Raw genomic sequence first — 18352 nt, 5'->3', positions numbered from 1 at the left:
CGTAAAGCTGATGATAAGACTGGAGGAAATGTTGCAAAGAAAAAGTGCTTGAAGTTTAAGCAAGAGTGGTTGAGGGAGTTAGTAGACACTATACGGCCAACCTCCACTAAAAAACAGTTTACAAAACTGGGCGACATCTTCAGTTACCGTGAAAATACCGATGATATTGTTTGCCACATATGCCGAGAAGCACGTACAGGTTGTGCATTCGCCACTGGTAAGCGATGGAATGAATGGAAGATTGATTATTTGAAGCATCACATCAGTCAAAAGATCCACCTGGATTCGGTCACCAAATTACAATACCAGAAAGTTGGAGGGCTGCAGAGGCTGCTAACTGAAAATGCAGCAGACAGGGCAAACAGGAAAGAAGGTGCCTTGCGAAGAAATGCCAGGTCAGAGCAGGTCAAAATTTTTATTGACAATGTGTTGCTGGCCATAAAAATGAATTCATCGATGTTATCAGTCCAAGACATACTTTACCATATAGGAAAGTATGTTTCCATTCCAGAGAGCTGGCGCAGCAAGAATTATGCCTTTGAGTTTGTAGAGTGCATGAGCGCAATTGTTAAGAGGGAAGTATTACATGAACTACGTAATGCCAATTGCCATACTCTTATTGTTGATGAAAGCACTGATTTAACACTCACCAAAATGTTGATTTTGTATGCCAAATTCCGCCCACCTAATGCCACAATTTATAAGACCATGTTTATAGGAATTTTACACTTGTCAGCCTGCAACAGCACAGCAATCAAAACAGCCATAAAAGAGTTCTATGCTGCGAACAACATCAACATTCAAAAGATGGTCATGCTTACGTCAGACGGTGCTTCTGTGATGCTGGGCAAGAATAATGGTGTGGCTGCACAGCTTTGTCGAGATGTGTCCCATTTGCTAGAACAGCACTGTGTGGCACACCGAGAAGACTTTGAGGCGTGTAAGGATATCCCACTGATGAGGGACATTGAGGCTTTACTGCGAACTGTCTACGGTATATTCACCCGCTCCACTCTGAAGAAACAAGCATTTATGGAACTAGCAAACATTATGGAATGTGAATCGGTAGCCTTCAGAGGTTTGAATGAGATAAGATAGCTTTCCAGACGTTTCGCATTGCGAGCATTAATGAGAAACATTCCAGTTTTGATTGAGTACTGTAAGGAACAAGTAGAACAATACAAGGATCCAGCAGCCTGTAAATATTGCTACAAAAAGTTGACAAATACACAGATTCGTGCTGCACTGATCGTGTTTGATGACGTTGTTTGCGAATTGGCTGAGTTGAACAAATTGTTGCAAAGAAGCAACCTGACACCAATTGAAGCTGCTGAGTTTGTGAAGGCCAGAACATCCAAGCTTCGTCTTCAGTATTTAGGCGAAACAGCTCACTGGAATGAAAAAGCTTGTGAATATATGCAACGCAACCCAGGAATTAACATAACTGCCATACTGAAATTTATTGAACGTTTGTGCTTCCATCTTGACAGTCGCTTTCCAGACAATGAGCTGGCCGATTGGAATATATTTGGCACTGCTGCTCTGTCAAAGGTAACCTCTTTTAATTTTGGGGAAATGGAAATTGCAACCCTGGTTGGAAAATTCCAGCATTTCTTTGATGATTTTGATGAAGTCGACACCACATCAGCTGTACAGAAACAATATTGTGACTTCAGATTTCTGATCTCAGAGAAATTCAAGTCTGGATCAATGCACTCATTCGATGATGTGGTGCAGGTTGCACTGAGAGAGAAACAGTTTGAAATGCTGTCACGTCTGCTGGATATTTGCGCAACATTTCAAGCATCAAGTGCTGATTGTGAGCGAGGTTTCAGCCTGATGAATGCCATCAAGACCAAAGCTCGTAATCAATTGCAATCTGAGCACTTGGATATGCTGATGCGAATCTGCTCTTACCAGACTTCAGAGAAACAGATCGATCTTGACAAAGTGTACTCAGAATGGTCATCCATGAAAGACAGACGTCAGAAACTCTAAGGTGAGCCATACTTTCATTGATTAACCAGTTTACAAATAACACTGATTCCTTTTTTGACTTATAGTTAAAAACATCTATGAAAATGTTGGATGTAAATAGTTAATATTTTTTATCTTACAGATTGATCTTGGCAAAGATGGAGTGGACAAAGATAACAATGGAATGGACAAAGACAAGGACTTATAGTTAAAAACATCTATGAATATGTTGGATTTAAATAGTTAATATTTTTTATCTTACAGATTGATCTTGGCAAAGATGGAGTGAACAAAGACTACAATGGAATGGACAAAGACAACAATGGAATGGACAAAGACAACAATGGAATGGACAAAGACAACAATGGAATGGACAAAGACAACAATGGAATGGACAAAGACAAGGACTTATAGTTAAAAACATCTATGAATATGTTGGATGTAAATAATTAATATTTTTTATCTTACAGATTGATCTTGGCAAAGATGGAGTGGACAAAGACTACAATGGAATGGACAAAGACAACAATGGAATGGACAAAGACAAGGACTTATAGTTAAAAACATCTATGAATATGTTGGATGTAAATAGTTAATATTTTTTATCTTACAGATTGATCTTGGCAAAGATGGAGTGGACAAAGACAAGGATGGTTTGGACAAGGCAAGGATGGAATGGTCATCATCAATGAGAGACAGATGTGAGCCACACTAAGGTGAGCCATACTTTCATTGATTAACCAGTTTTCCAATAACACTGATTTTTTGACTTACAGTTAAATACATCTATGAATATGTTTGATGTTAATAGTTAATGTTTTTGATATGACACGTTGATCTTGACAAAGATGTAGTGGACAAAGGCAAGGATGTAGTGGACAAAGGCAAGGATGTAGTGGACAAAGGCAAGGATGGAGTGGACAAAGACAAGGATGGAGTGGATAAAGACAACGATGGAATGGTCATCATCAATGAGAGACAGACGTGAGAAACCGTAAGACGAGCCAGACTTTTTTGACTTATAATTACATTTATGAATATATTGGATGTTGATAAATAATTAATGTTTTTGATCTGACAGAGTAAACTTAAAGTTGGTAGTGAAAATTATTTATTTATTTATTTATTTGTTTGTTTATTTATTTAATTTGGCTTCTATGCCACCCAGTCCCGAAGGAATCACCTAATGTGCCGCTCAGACACTATACTTTTCCGCCCACACCGAAAAAAATTAGAGGGAACATTGGTCATAAATCTCGGAAAACCGCACACTTCTGAACAGTTTTTGGTAATCTGTGTAAATTTGCAATGCATATAGTGTTCTTAGTCTGACTGTATAAATGAGAAGATGCAAAATCGTCTGTTTCTATGGTAAAATGCATAATTTTTGTTGCCATGGTCACAAAAGCAAAGTTTATGATGAATGTAAGCAATTTTTAATTTGTTTTAGACATAAGCAATTGGAATATAACATTTAAAAGCTGGGAACAAAATTTGTGTTACATTCAAGTAGTACTAAAGAAACTAGAGTGAAAAGGTCTCTCTCTCTCTCTCTTAATCTCATTGCTTTGTTTTACTATTTCATTGCATTGAAATAGTAAAACACTGCATAATTTTTACTGCCTTATCTTATATGTGCCAAAAGGAAATAGTTTTATAGTAATGCATGAAGAATGTATGATGTGATCTATATTCAGAATTATACTACTACTGGTAATTTTATCTCTGTGTATCTCTTATATGCTAATACAGAAAATGGTCAAATGGACCTACCCTTAGTTTTATTTAATGATATTTTGATATGGTAAAATGTATTTCTTAAGTTCTACAGGCAAACAATATACTGTGAAGTGAAAGGCTGGCTGCTTAAGGCTGGCCAACATTTGCGGCTGGGGGAGGATGCACTCGACCACCACCGCCTTAAAATGGGTAGTCGCGCGATATTGCACGTGATTGCCCAGGACGCCTTGCGCTTAGCCCTTTCCACATAATGGAAGTGGTGCTGGGGTTTATCGTTGGGGGGGCAGGAGAGGAGCAGCCACTAAGCTCGCTTTAAAAGATGCAGCCAAGCAGTGGCTCAACTTCAGGGAGCTCTCATTGATTTAGGGCGCAATAGTCACATAGCCTTCTCTGTGGCGGCACCGGCCCTCTGGAACCAACTCCCCCTGGAGATTAGAACTGCCCCTACTCTTCCTGCCTTCCGTAAACTCCTTAAAACCCACCTTTGCCGTCAGGCATGGGGGAACTGAAACATCTTCCCCTGGGCATGTTTAATTTATATATGGTATGCTTGTGTGTATGTCTGTTAGTATATGGGGTCTTTTAAATCTTTTAATTTTAAATTTGTTAGATTATTTATGATTTGTTTCCACGTGTTGTGAGCCGCCCCGAGTCTTCGGAGAGGGGCAGCATACAAATCTAAGTAATAAATAAATAATAAATAAATACTTTGCTAATTGGGATTTAAGATGTGGACGATTGAGAACAGCATTTATGGTGGGAGAAAGCGGGACATATTTGATTGGTTTGGGGGAATTTTTCATTAGCAGGCACAGCGGAGTTCTAGGAAGGAATTACAGATGCACAGCAGTGCACGGATGAGGCCAACGTGTGGACCCAGTGGTGCGTCAGGTTGGATGTGATGGCAAACCCAGATATACATGGCAGTATGATTGTGGGCCCCTAAGGACCCAGCCTGGACAAGTTCTGGGGGGTCATGAACAGGAAGCGGGGAAACTTGTGGGCAATCAAAACTGGGCTATGGCCATGATATATGGGGGCTATAGCCCAGTAGTCAAGTGCTCTTTCCTGGGCTCATGGCCTCAGGAGTTAGACGGGGTTCCCACCACCAGTCAATGATAAGTTAACAGTAGAGGAGTCAAGCAGGGAGGACGTATTAAGGTCCCCAGCCCAGCTGGCTTTGGGCCGAGAGAGGATATTTAAGGAGCCAATGCAAACGGAAGCAAGAGTAGTTGCACGCCTCACTTTAGGAAGCAGCTATTGATTTTGTGCCTTGCTTCCGATCACCAGTGGAGGGGTTGGAGGTGGCAGAAATAGACGTTTTCCCTGGTGGGGGGAAGATAGCAGACCTGGTACATGCTTTTGGCTCTAATCTGTGTCACTGTGGTGTTTTGTTTTGCCTGTATCTAGAGAATGGCAACAGGATGCGATCCCAATACAGGGAGCAGGCAGGGCTCAACAACTGAGGTAGTGTGTGGAAGCAGACGGCGAGGCCCAAACCGAGAATTTATGGCACAGGCATCTTCCTGGGGCCAAAGCAAGAGCGGCGGAAATTGCGACGTGACAGCTGTCGAGGATGCCGGCCTGCCACCCCCCCTCCATGTGACAAAACAGAAGCATCACACAGTAATAAACCTTACAACATGACCTAAAAAACTGCAATGGGGAAAGTAATTATTATCCCAGATTGAATTTATATGCATTTTGATAGATGCTTTAAAATACCAAGCATCTTATTAGTTAAAGTACAGCTTACACAGTACAACCAAAACATTTTTATTTATAACACCTAATAGCATATAGAATCTACACTTTAAGTGTATGTACAAATTCAACAAAATATCTACATATAAAAGCTTACTTAAAATTAAACTTGATGCAAGTTATGAAAAACCAATTTATTGGCAAATGAAACTGAGCATTCCTTCAACCATAGGTTGTTAAATAACATTTTATATTTGGAGGTAAACATTTTCAATGATAATTGTGTATGTGTGTGTGCATGTGTGTGCTTATGAGAGGGAGTTTGCAATTAATATGAGGCCATTTAAATAAAATTAAACTTAGAATTTATTAAACGATGTGACTCTTTTGTAGAATTCTACACCCTGTTTCATGCCAAGCACTCTACTAAAAGCTATATTCTGATTTTCTGACTAAGAGATAAATATGCTATTGTGAGGATGCCATATTAGCATATGATTTTGAGAATAGCTGTATTTACATTAGCAAAATATACTAATGCAGCATTTTTGTATAAGTCACATAAAATCATGAAAATGCAAGTTGTATTTTATAGTTCATCTCCATAAATAAAGAAATTTCAATGAGTTTTAATGAGTTCAATGAGTTTAAATACAAGCCATTCCTAACCAAGATATTTGGGTATTTGATAGTGATTGAATTACTTTGGCAATTAATTACAGACAGTTAAAGTCAACTGAGGTGGACAAAATAAATTGGGAACTTTCCTGCAAATATTCTTTTTTATTTTGTTTGGTGTTTTGCTTAAATACCACCATGTTTACCATGTTCAGAAAACTTCCTAGTGGGTGATGCCAGTTATAGTACATAATGAAATGCACATTATTTGAAGATATTGAATATATTTTGCCATGTATATTTCTGGTCTAACTTTTATAATTTGAAAATTTTATATCCATAAGTGTACAACTCCAAAATGAATTAAAACAAAAGAAAACATAAAACCCAATGTTTCAAAAAATAGAACACTGTGATGCAGTAATATTACATAATTGAAAAGCCTATAAAAGAAGAGAAGCAAAAAGCAGGTATCAGAATCTCAGTTAACATCAGAAAATGTGTCATACTTAGTAATTTTCAATTATATACTGTACATCCTGTTCCTAACTTTCTTGCAAAATGACATTAAGCTAGACATTGTCACAAATTTCACAGCAATGTCCACAAAGTCATTGAAGTTCTACATAATACTACTATAACACTCTGACAATGGGAATGGACTTGAGGGATTTAGTTAAAGACAAATTTTAACAAATTATCAAAAAATCATTTTCACTGGCATCACTGATTTTTTTTAGATAATTGCAACACTTGCATGCATTATACTGCATTTGCAAACTGATGTTCCCCATCTTCACATCTTTATAAACAAATGCTGTGTAAAATACTTTAAGTTTTGCATTCTGATTTAGATTTTTGTTATAAATTCTACACATAGAAGAAAACATTTCATTGATTAGAACATTTGTTTCTTTTCTTATCTATATTTAGTTTCTTTAATTAAACAAATGAATTCATTGCATTAACTGGGGAAGGAGCTTCAGAACTTTCATTTCCTTCTGCAGGTTCTTTCTCTTTTTTCGCACTATATTGTCCAATAAAGGAACCGTCCTCATTGAACTGGCCATTGACTCCTTCTCCATAATCAACTAAACTATCATCACTGTCTTCCTTTTTCACAGTCCTGTCTGATGGTGACCTGCTTCCTTTTTTCAGAGGCTTGTGATCATCCACGTCACTGAAAAAAAGTAAAGGAGCCATCTTTTAGAAACAACTATTTTCTATAGTTAACAAAGAAATAAATGATGTATACTGATTTTTGGCAACATTTAGTTATCACGTGATATTACATTGCATACATAATATGATATATTACATTTTATCTCAGAGCTATACTCACACTTAATAACAAACTGAAATATGTTACACACAAACACACACATACACACACACATATTCGTAGATTTTCACGGGTACAGTATGAAAGTCTTGGCATATTCGGGTTTCTTCCCATGTATGTTTCAGAGATTGCTGGCGACGTTTCAATGAGGTCCCACTTGTCATCTTTAGGCTGGTGCCTTTGGCTTTCTGCTAGAGTGAGCAAAGTAAGGTCTGAGCTGCCTTCCATCTATAAATACTGGTGAGTGGGTGTGGAGTGTTGGCAAAGCAGCTGCAAGCTGTGTTGAAACTTCCTGGTTAGTTGGTGGGGTAACACCTTGAGTATTTGATGCAATTGATGTATGTTAATTAGTTGATGTTTGTGGATTAGGGGTGATATCCTGCTATCATTTAAAACTTAGTAAAAGTACCTCTTCTTTAATTCAATGGAGTTGGAGGTTTTCTTCCTTGGGTTTTGAATGGAGGCAGGCCTGACATTAGACAAGATCTGCTTTATCAGCCAACCCAGAGACCCTAGTCTATCATGGGGGCTAAGCATATTCAATGTCAGCCCACAGGAGGGACTGGAAAGAGTCAGGAGCCCTGCAATCAACCTTCGGCCATGCTGGAGTCAATATGAAATGGAGTGACTGGAGGATTTGCGACTGAATGAGGCAGTCTGAGCCAGATGGTTGCTAGGCGTGGGATAGCTGAAAGATCATGGGGAGCACCCACCAGGAATGACCTCCACCAGAGGGCAGTGTGGTGACTTTGTCCTGCTTGACACTGACAAGGAGGACTTCATGCTGAGCCATGCATTGCAAACTGCTGCATAAGGTGATGAAGAGTCAGAGAACTCAGGAAATCCTTGCCCAGAAGCCTGCCCAGCCATCACGTGGAGAGACTGGCCAGGCAACACGGGGCTTGGCCCCTCTCACAGTTGCGGGCAGCGGCGACTTCTATTGCTCCACAGGGGGCAGTTCCAGCTGTAGCTGCTCAGCCAGCAGGGGCAGCAGGGGCTCAGGATCCCAGTGGGGGATGCATTCCCCAGAGGCATCATATTCCTTCGCTGATGGAGTAAAATATGGAGGGGATCTGAGATCTTGGATTCTTTCTAGTCCAAGTCTGAAATTACATGCAGGAGTATGGAGATTTATTGGGATTGGAGGCAGCCAGAGTAACAGAGTAACAGGTGTCACCATGGTCCCGGAAGGAGCTGCAGTAGAGTGGATAGTTACTCTTCAGAACAAAAATGATCACCAACTAAGAGCTACAATCAATTTATGGTGGCACTTTGAACGCAAGGCTAGGACCTGAATTAAGAACACTGCACAGGAGCAGAATACACCCAGGAGTTCTGTGAGCTGGTCTGCCCTATGTCCACCTGGCCTGTGGTTAGTTCATTCAACATCAAACTGAGAGGAGGGGTTTCTAACCACTTTATCCTAATGGAAATGCCTGGGAAAAACTCAGACCCTGCTTTGCATTGTCTTACATTCACTTCCTTTAAAAAAAAAGTTTCCTTTTGAAATATTAAAGTTTAGAGAGTCCCATGCTTATTGCTTTGGGGAAAAAAGGTTCTGCTTCAATAAATATAGCATTTTTATTGCATGGGAATTGATCTTAAGTATTGGAAAAAGGTTCAAAATACTGGATCTCTTGGGGAAATTTGTAAGAAAATAAAAAGATTTTTTTTCCAGTCAAAGTTAATTTTCCAGTTTAATCTACAGCTCTCAGTTTCCTAGTGATAATCACCTCAATATTAAAGATGACTGACACTACTTTAAGGAATCAGCCAAGATCAGCCAGATGCTTGGCATTTACCATTAATCAATATACAATATATATTATCAAATAACTATTGATTTAAAACTGAAAAATATACACTGAATTATAAATAAAAGATAAAGGTTTTAATTGCACCGCAGAAAAATGTAATAGTAAAATAATAAAACCACTCAATATTTCTTGTTTAATTAAACTTGCTATTTTGAAGAGATGAAATGTTCTGCAAATTAAATTGTATATTAGCATGGTAATAGTCAGGGGTGGGTTTCAATTTTTTTTACTACCGGTTCTGTGGGCGTGGCTTATAGGTTTGGCCTCAAATGTGATAATAAGTCTTCCTTCCTTCCTTCCTTCCCTCCTTTCCTTTTTTCCCTTCCCCTCCTCTCCTTTCCTTTCTTCCTGTCTTGTCTTTCTTTTCTCTCTCTCTCTTCCTCTTTTTTTCATTCCCTTTCACTGTTCTCAGTGGCAGGAGAAGAAAGAAAGTGCCATTGCTTAATAACGGTCCCTTGTTCTGGCTCCGTGAGCCCAATCTTGGGTACTGGTGATGAGTGTAACTCTGGCCCTGGGCTCAGGTTGCTGCTGCTTAACGCCAGGTCGGTGGTAAATAAAGCTCTCCTCATCTGGGATCTGATCCTGGATGAGGAGGCCGACTTGGCGTGTATTACTGAAACCTGGCTGGGCCCGGAGGGAGGTGTTCCTCTCTCTGAAATTTGCCCAGCTGGGTTTCAGATATGGCATCAACCTCGACCCCAGGGAAGGGGGAGAGGAGTGGCTATTATAGCCAGGGAGAGCCTTTGCCTGCATAGACTCATTGCTCCGGAAATTGCGGGTTGCGAGTCCCTCCTTGTTGAAGTTGGACTTAGGGGTCCAGGTGGGCTTATTTCTCACGTACCTGCCTCCCAGCTGCGTGTCAAAAGCTCTGCCTGTGCTACTCGAGGAGGTAGCCGGGTTGGCGGTGGAGTTCCCCGGACTCATTGTCCTGGGGGACTTCAATCTGCCGTCGCTCGGCGAAACCTCTGGGTTGGCACAGGAGTTCATGGCCACCATGACAGCCATGGACCTGACTCAAGTAGTACAGGGTCCGACTCACGAGGGAGGGCACGCACCTGACATGGTATTCCTTTCCGAGCAATTGAGAAATGGTCTGAGACTAAGGGGCTTAGAAGCATTGCCTTTGTCATGGTCAGACCATTTTCTACTACGGCTTGACTTCCTGGCTCCAATCCTTCCCCGCAGGGAGGCGGAACCAATGAAGATGTTCCGCCCCAGACGCCTGATGGACCCAGAGGGTTTTCAGACGGCGCTTGGGGTTATTCCAGAGGCACTCATCCACAGTTCGGCGGAGTCTCTTGTGGAGGCCTGGAATATGGCTGCTGCGGAGGCTCTCGACCGGATTGAGCCTTTGCGACCTGTCCGTGGCGCTAGACCCCGTAGAGCCCCATGGTTCAACGAGGAGCTCCGGGAGTTGAAACGCCAAAAGAGACGTCTAGAGAAGCGATGGAGGAAGAGTAGGTCTGAATCTGATCGAACACTTGTAAGAGATTTTATTAAGACTTACAAAGTGGCGCTCAAGGCGGCAAGATGCGCGTACCATGCCGCCTTGATTGCATCAGCGGAATCCCGCCCGGCCGCTCTGTTTAGGGTGACCCGCTCAACCAGGGGGGAGTTGGGGAGCCCTTGCAGAGTAGTGCTGAGGAGTTTAACACGTTTTTCGCTGATAAAGTCGCTCAGATCCGGGCCGACCTCGACTCCAATTGTAAAACAGAGTCGACTGACAATGAGTCAGTCGAGGTGACTGGGGCACGTACTTGTCCACCTGTCTGGGAAGTGTTTGATCTGGTGACACCTGATGAAGTGGACAAGGCCATTGGAGCTGTGAGTTACGCCACCTGTCTACTGGATCCGTGTCCCTCCTGGTTGGTTTCGGCCAGCAGGGAGGTGACACGGAGCTGGGCCCAGGAGATTACCAACGCTTCCTTGGGGAGGGGAGTTTTTCCATCACTCTGTAAAGAAGCACTCATGCGCCCCCTCCTCAAGAAGCCCTCCCTGGACCCAGCTGTCCTTAACAACTATCGTCCAGTCTCCAACCTTCCCTTTATGGGGAAGGTTGTCGAGAAGGTGGTGGCACTCCAGCTCCAGCGGTCCTTGGAAGAAGCCGATTATCTAGGTCCCCAGCAGTCGGGTTTCAGGCCCGGTTACAGCACGGAAACCGCTTTGGTCGCGTTGATGGATGATCTCTGGCGGGCCCGGGACAGGGGTTTTTCCTCTGTCCTGGTGCTCCTTGACCTCTCAGCGGCTTTCGATACCATCGACCATGGTATCCTTTTGCACCGTCTGGAGGGGTTGGGGGTGGGAGGTACTGTTCTTCAGTGGTTCTCCTCCTACCTCTCTGGCCGGTCGCAGTCAGTGTTAGTGGGGGGCCAGAGGTCGACTCCTAAGTTTCTCCCTTGTGGGGTGCCTCAGGGATCGGTCCTCTCCCCCCTGCTATTCAACATCTACATGAAACCACTGGGCGAGATCATCCAAGGACATGGGGTGAGGTATCATCAATATGCAGATGATACTCAGCTTTACATCTCCACCCCATGCCCAGTCAATGAAGAGGTGGAAGTGATGTGCCAGTGCCTGGAGGCTGTTGGGGCCTGGATGGGTGTCAACAGACTCAAGCTCAACCCGGATAAGACGGAGTGGCTGTGGGTTTTGCCTCCCAAGGACAATCCCATCTGTCCATCCATTACCCTGGGGGGGGAATTATTGACCCCCTCAGAGAGGGTCCGCAACTTGGGCGTCCTCCTCGATCCACAGCTCACATTAGAAAAACATCTCTCAGCTGTGGCGAGGGGGGCGTTTGCCCAGGTTCGCCTGGTGCACCAGTTGCGGCCCTATCTGGACCGGGACTCATTGCTCACAGTCACTCATGCCCTCATCACCTCGAGGTTTGACTACTGTAATGCTCTCTACATGGGGCTACCTTTGAAAAGTGTTCGGAAACTTCAGATCGTGCAGAATGCAGCTGCGAGAGCAGTCATGGGCTTACCTAGGTATGCCCAGGTTTCACCATCACTCCGCAGTCTGCATTGGCTGCCGATCAGTTTCCGGTCACAATTCAAAGTGTTGGTTATGACCTTTAAAGCCCTTCATGGCATTGGACCAGAATATCTCCGAGACCGCCTCCTGCCGCACGAATCCCAGCGACCGATTAGGTCTCACAGAGTGGGCCTTCTCCGGGTCCCGTCAACTAAACAATGTCGGTTGGCGGGCCCCAGGGGAAGAGCCTTCTTTGTGGCGGCACCGGCCCTCTGGAACCAACTCCCCCTGGAGATTAGAACTGCCCCTACTCTTCCTGCCTTCCGTAAACTCCTTAAAACCCACCTTTGCCGTCAGGCATGGGGGAACTGAAACATCTTCCCCTGGGCATGTTTAATTTATATATGGTATGCTTGTGTTTATGTCTGTTAGTATATGGGGTCTTTTTAAATCTTTAAAATTTAAAATTTAGATTATTTATGATTTGTTTCCACGTGTTGTGAGCCGCCCCGAGTCTTCGGAGAGGGGCGGCATACAAATCTAAGTAATAAATAAATAAATAAATAAATCTTAGAGCACCATTGCCCTCACAGCCACCCATCTCACCTTCTTGGCTTTGGCTCCGAGACTAGCAAACAATCCTGGTTGAGCTGGGCCAGGGCATTAGTGCGGGAGCAGTGAAGTGTTCAGGGCAGGAGGCGGTTCATCTTTGTACACAGAATCCCAGTGACTGGTCAGGTCCCACAGAGTCGGACTGCTCTAGGTCCCATCAACCAAACAATGTTATTTGGTGGGGCCCAGGGGAAAAGCCTTCTCTGTAGGGGCCCTGGCCCTCTGGAATCAGCTCCCCCCAGAGATTCATACTACCCCCACCCTCCTCGCCTTCCACAAGAGTCTTAAAACTCATTTATACCACCAGGCTTGGGGCCATTAGACTCTAGCCCCCTGGTCGATGAATGTGTTGAGAGAAGTTAACCGAATGGGAATGACTGTGTTTTATGCTTTTGGTGTTTTTTAGATTTTAAATTTAATTAATTGGATTTAAGATGTTATATATTATTCTGTTATATGTTGTAATCTGCCCCAAGTCCTTGGAGAGGGGTGGCATAAAAGTCCAATTAATAAACATTGTTGAAATGGAGGGACATAACCAATAAACTGAGACAAAGATGGATGATGAGCCAAACAATTATTAAGGGGAAATAATTTATTAAAACATTGCAGCGGGAATTGGGTTACTTTTTCCAGATTAACAATGATGGTAACAGATTATATGGGACACAATGAAAGCTTATTTGAGGGGAATTTATGCTACTAAAAGGAGAAGGAAAAGCAAAAGCAAACTAGATGCACTAAATTTACAAGATAAACCTAACTGTAGTACGATATTAGGAGATTTAAAACAAGATCAGACACGAAATAAATTTAATAACTCAAGAAGAAATTTCTTGGAAATTGAAGACAGTTAAACAAAAAGATTTCAAATCAGCAAATAAACCAGGGAGGTGGCCAGCAGTAAAACAGCAGGAGGGAGAGGACCAACCTTTGAGGAACCCCACAAGGGAGGGACCCAACAAAAAGCAGATAAAACAGTTGATGCACTATACAATGCTACTGGAAACTTAAGGACAAATATTAGTAATAAAAAGCAAATTATTCAATCATTCTATGAAGAATTATACAGGGTGTCCAGGGGGAAAATATTTTTTTTGTGTGTGTGTGTGTACTTTTTTCCCTCCCTCCATACAAACTTTTTCAATACATTTCAAAATACCTTCATATTACAATAAAAACATTAGTAAAACAAATATAATTGCCCCCCAAATTATTGGTTCCAAATTAATTACTTCCGGTATTCATTGATCCTCCCAAGCTTGACCTCTGATTTTGTCATCTAGATATCTAATTTTCTTTTAATTGAATTTAACATTAATTTCCTTTTGACCTTATTAAGTTAAACATTATCATCCTGAAAATTTGGATATGCCATCATGCTACTCCTCCGTCTTATACATTCTCTAAAACCTTTATCAACTATAAAGAAAAAAACCAGATTATAGTATTAAGGAAGAAGAAAAAAGCGAGACTCTATTACTATTAAAACTAAAAAAATCAACAAAACAGAAAACATACAAAATCCCATTTATATTAATCAATTCATTATTTTAAACCCTCAATTCTTAAACATTTATCATATTATAATCATGTGATATTATTGTAAGTCTATCAAAACTTTGATATGTAAATGATAATTTCCACATTTGCTTTTCTATTTCATTCAATATAATAATCAGTTAAAAACTTATCATTTCATTATCGTTAATTTTCACAATTCTTTGCAATTTCAATAATCTAAATAGTCTATCTATTTGTACATAGTTCTATATTTTAATAAAATTTCATAAAATCATACATATCTTAAAACAACACCTAAATGGATCTAATTACATCATTCCATAATCAATGCATATTTAATAATCTATCATCCCTCCTCACGGTGCCATTTTTGCCAATCCGCAAGGAATTTCTTTCTTATCTTTTTGTAACCCACTGTTTTCTCCTTTCCTTTTTTTCTACTCAAGTATAGAATCTTTCCAAACTTTATTTCTGTTCTAATTCCTTTTTTACTCTGCCTATTCTAGGATGTTGGATCACACCTATTTTCAGTTTTATTAGTGTCTATTTTTTTATAATTATCATCATCAAGTATGTGACCCTCAACCTTCTCTTCAATCAAATCATTTTCTGATTTATTTGTCTTTTTGCATCTTTGCCCTCCACTTTTAACTCATTAAATATGAAATCGTCTATCTTATCAATATCATATCATTTAATCTGTCCCTTTTGAAAGTGCCCATCTAATGAAACTTTTATATTTCCATCCTTGTTTCCCTGTTGATCAGTCTGTTCCAGCTGTTTGGCATTGTTCTCTTCTTCTCCCTCGCTTTCTCTTTAATCCTGATTAAAGCTTTGAAGAAAGGAAATGGTGTTGTTTCTGTTTTCTTCTTTTCACTCTTTGATATATTTAAGTATGTCCTTAAATAAGTCTCATGTCTTCCACCTCATCCAGAATTAATATATCAAAAAACTTTGTCCAAATGTCCAATTATTTAATAATTGGATTTGTATTGCCACCCCTCTCCGAGGACTCGGTGTGGCAAACAACATGTCAAAACAATATACAATATACTATAAAATCCAATTAATATAGCTAAAAACGTTAAAAACTCTAATAACATTTAAAATCATTCAATTAATAAAATTTAAATCATTCATTTAAAATCATTCAATTAAGCTTTATATCATCCAGAAGCCAAATTTCTTCAAACGAATCACTCAATCTTTCTTTTTTCTTTTTCTTCTCCCCCTTTCAGGTTCAGCTAAAGTTCAAATCCAGAATATTTTCTTTCTTTTTGAATTCTCAGCTCCTCTTTATTACTTATTGTAAAAACAATCTGCCCAGTTCCACTGCATCAAGATCATATTCAGTGAATTGCAAACCCAACCAAAAGTCGCTTCAACTTCACCAGCAGATGCCCCCAGTATACGATCTCACAATTACTTTCAATTCTTGGCTTCTGTAAAAACTTTTAATTTAAATTCTAATAGTCTGAAAAGTCCAAATTTAACTCCCAACTTTGAAAAGCAAAACAAATTTATGAAATTATTGGGTTTTAATTAATTTTTAAGTCCATTTAATGCTAATTAAACAGTCCCCTTCTGCTTTAGCTCAGCTTCCGAAACAATTTTTTAAAAAAAGTCTGTATCAAAGTCGGCCTCTGGCATAGTAGTTCACCCTTTCTTCCAAACGTTCTTCTTTTCAACCTCCAGCACAGAAACTTATGTTTCTTCTCCTTCCAGATGACTTCCAACACTTTAAATCCCATCTTTTCAGTATGTAGTTGCTGTGGCTATGGCGACCGCGGTTGTTTCACCCACTGTCGATTGAAAGCCAGCCCACCATTGGGTATGCCATGGGGACCAAGATCCCTTTTTCACCCCTCCCTCCAGGGAGGTTCCGGGCTGATCCGACAGGAATTGGCTCCCCCCAACAGTGGGGATTTGGCATCTCCTCGCAGGAATACAAGAGATGCCATCTTGCTGTAATGCTGACCATGCCCGTTTCCTGGGGGGTGGGGGTGGGGAGCATTTTGAAATTCCGTGATATTTCCCTGTAACTTGCAATCTAGTTAAGGCGCAGTCGTAGATGATGTCATACCAAACGGCTAAGCCATGAAGAAATATTTGGTAGTTGAGGAAGCAAGTTGTTGCCAGTTATGCTCATTTTTGCTTGACTCTGCCAGGCAGCGCGATTCGTTTTTCTTTTTTCCCTGATTTTTCCCTGATTTTAAAACTTTTTTAACACAGATTTTCCCCCTGATTTATTCTATTTTTTTCACGAATTTCCTGATAATTCCCTGATATTTTCTGAATCGCCGATTTCCCAGATAATTTTCCTGATTTCCGTGTTTTCCAGGTTTGCTGGACAGCCTGATTATATGATAAAGGAGAAGTAAAAGGATAATTAATTACACAATTTCTTATTGAAATGAACTTAGGAAGATAGAGTCGATAAACGATAAAATAACAGAATTAAAAAATGTGTTTGGTAAACAAAAAAAATTAAACTCTAGGACCATACAGAATACCCAGTGAAATTTATAAATAACTACAAGAAATTTTGGAACCAATAATATTGGATCTTTTTAATGAGGTTCTAGAGAGAGGTGAACTCCCTAATACCTGGAAAGAGGCATTCATAACTTTAATCCCTAAAGACACTAGAGATAAACAACATATTCAAAACTATAGGCCAATTTCTCTCCTTAATATGGATTACAAAATTTTTGTCTCAATAATGGCCAAAAGATTGAAAAGAATACTTAACCAAATAATACATCCCGATCAGAATGGATTTCTTCCGCCAAAAATATCGCAACAAACACAAAAATTGTCCTAGAAACCCTAGAATATTACAATAAGAACATTGACAAACTGGTAGAGCTAATATTCGTTAACTTACAAAAAGCTTTTGACAGTTTATACTGGGAATTTTCACTACCCAACTAGCAACTATGCAATTCGGTACCAATTTTGTAAGATTAATCAACACTATATATTCAAATAAATCAGCAAAGATCTTAATAATGATATCGGAGAGGGGTGTGGTTGGCACCATGATGAGACGGCATCCCTTGCGCTCCTGTGGGGGATGCCGAATTCCCACTGTTTGGGGGTGCTGATTCCAGTTTGCATCGGCCTGAAACCCCCCTGAAGAGTGTGTGAAAAAGAGGTCTTGGCCACCCACAGTTTTTGGGGATGGAATTCCCTGCGGTGGGCTGGCAGTCGACCTCAACCAGCAGTGGGCGAAACGGCCTTGGCCACCACAGTTGCGGTGGCTACGTGCTTTGAAGAGATAAATAAAGCATCAGGAGTCATTTGAAAGGAGAAAAAAACAGGTTTTTGTGCTGGAGGTGGAGGAGAAAGATGAATGTGTGGAAAGGTGAGCTGTTTCTGCCAGAAGAAAACCTGGATATTGACTTTACTAATGTTTTTTTAAAATTTGAATTTAAATTAGAACAAAGTGTAGAAGCAGCTGGACTATTAAAGGGCTTTTTTAAAAGCCATTAAATGGCTTTTACATCTGCTTTGCTTTTGCTGATTTGAACTTTATTTCAACTTGGAAGGAGTAAAAAGAGAGACAGTTGGTTTTATTGGAGATACATTGGTCTTCAAATTTGGACAAGATGGAAAAATAAGAGATCTATTTAAAGATATTATGCAAGACATTTCTGATTGGAGAGATGAATATAGAAATGCTAATATTGCATTTTCAACTGGAAGGCTTAATCAAGAATATATAGAAAATGATGAAGAGAGGAGTTATGAACAGATGGAAAAGATTCCTAAACAGCAATACAATGAATTTTATTTAGGAATTTAAACTACAAGCGTTTGCAGATGACATCATTTTTATTGTACAGTATCCTATAGAAACTGCACTGATTTTACTACAAGAAATTCACAAATTTGGAGAAGTAAGAGGCCTAAAAATTAACAAGGAAAAAACTCAAATATTAACAAAAAACATGACTCAAAAACAAAATATCCTATTGGAAGAATTGATTAACTTTAAAATAGTCAAAAAATTAAATATTTGGGCTTATGGATGTCCTCA

At 40.4% G+C, this 18352-nt stretch overlaps 1 protein-coding gene across 8 annotated transcripts in view; it reads right to left on the bottom strand.

Annotated features, from left to right (window-relative positions):
* Positions 1-5472: 5472 nt before the first annotated feature.
* The window catches only part of NRCAM (neuronal cell adhesion molecule), a 409870-nt gene continuing 396990 nt past the window's right edge, over positions 5473-18352 (bottom strand). For all 8 annotated transcript variants that reach the window (XM_070755532.1, XM_070755535.1, XM_070755536.1 and 5 more), the window contains one exon: positions 5473-7219. In XM_070755532.1, the coding sequence (XP_070611633.1) occupies positions 6982-7219 (238 nt within the window). In that variant the 3' untranslated portion in view covers positions 5473-6981. The remainder of the gene's footprint in view (positions 7220-18352) is intronic.

This window comes from Erythrolamprus reginae, chromosome 6 (assembly GCF_031021105.1).
Source record: "Erythrolamprus reginae isolate rEryReg1 chromosome 6, rEryReg1.hap1, whole genome shotgun sequence".
NCBI classification, from domain to species: Eukaryota; Metazoa; Chordata; class Lepidosauria; order Squamata; family Dipsadidae; genus Erythrolamprus; species Erythrolamprus reginae.
This window is presented reverse-complemented; position numbering and strand designations above follow the sequence as displayed.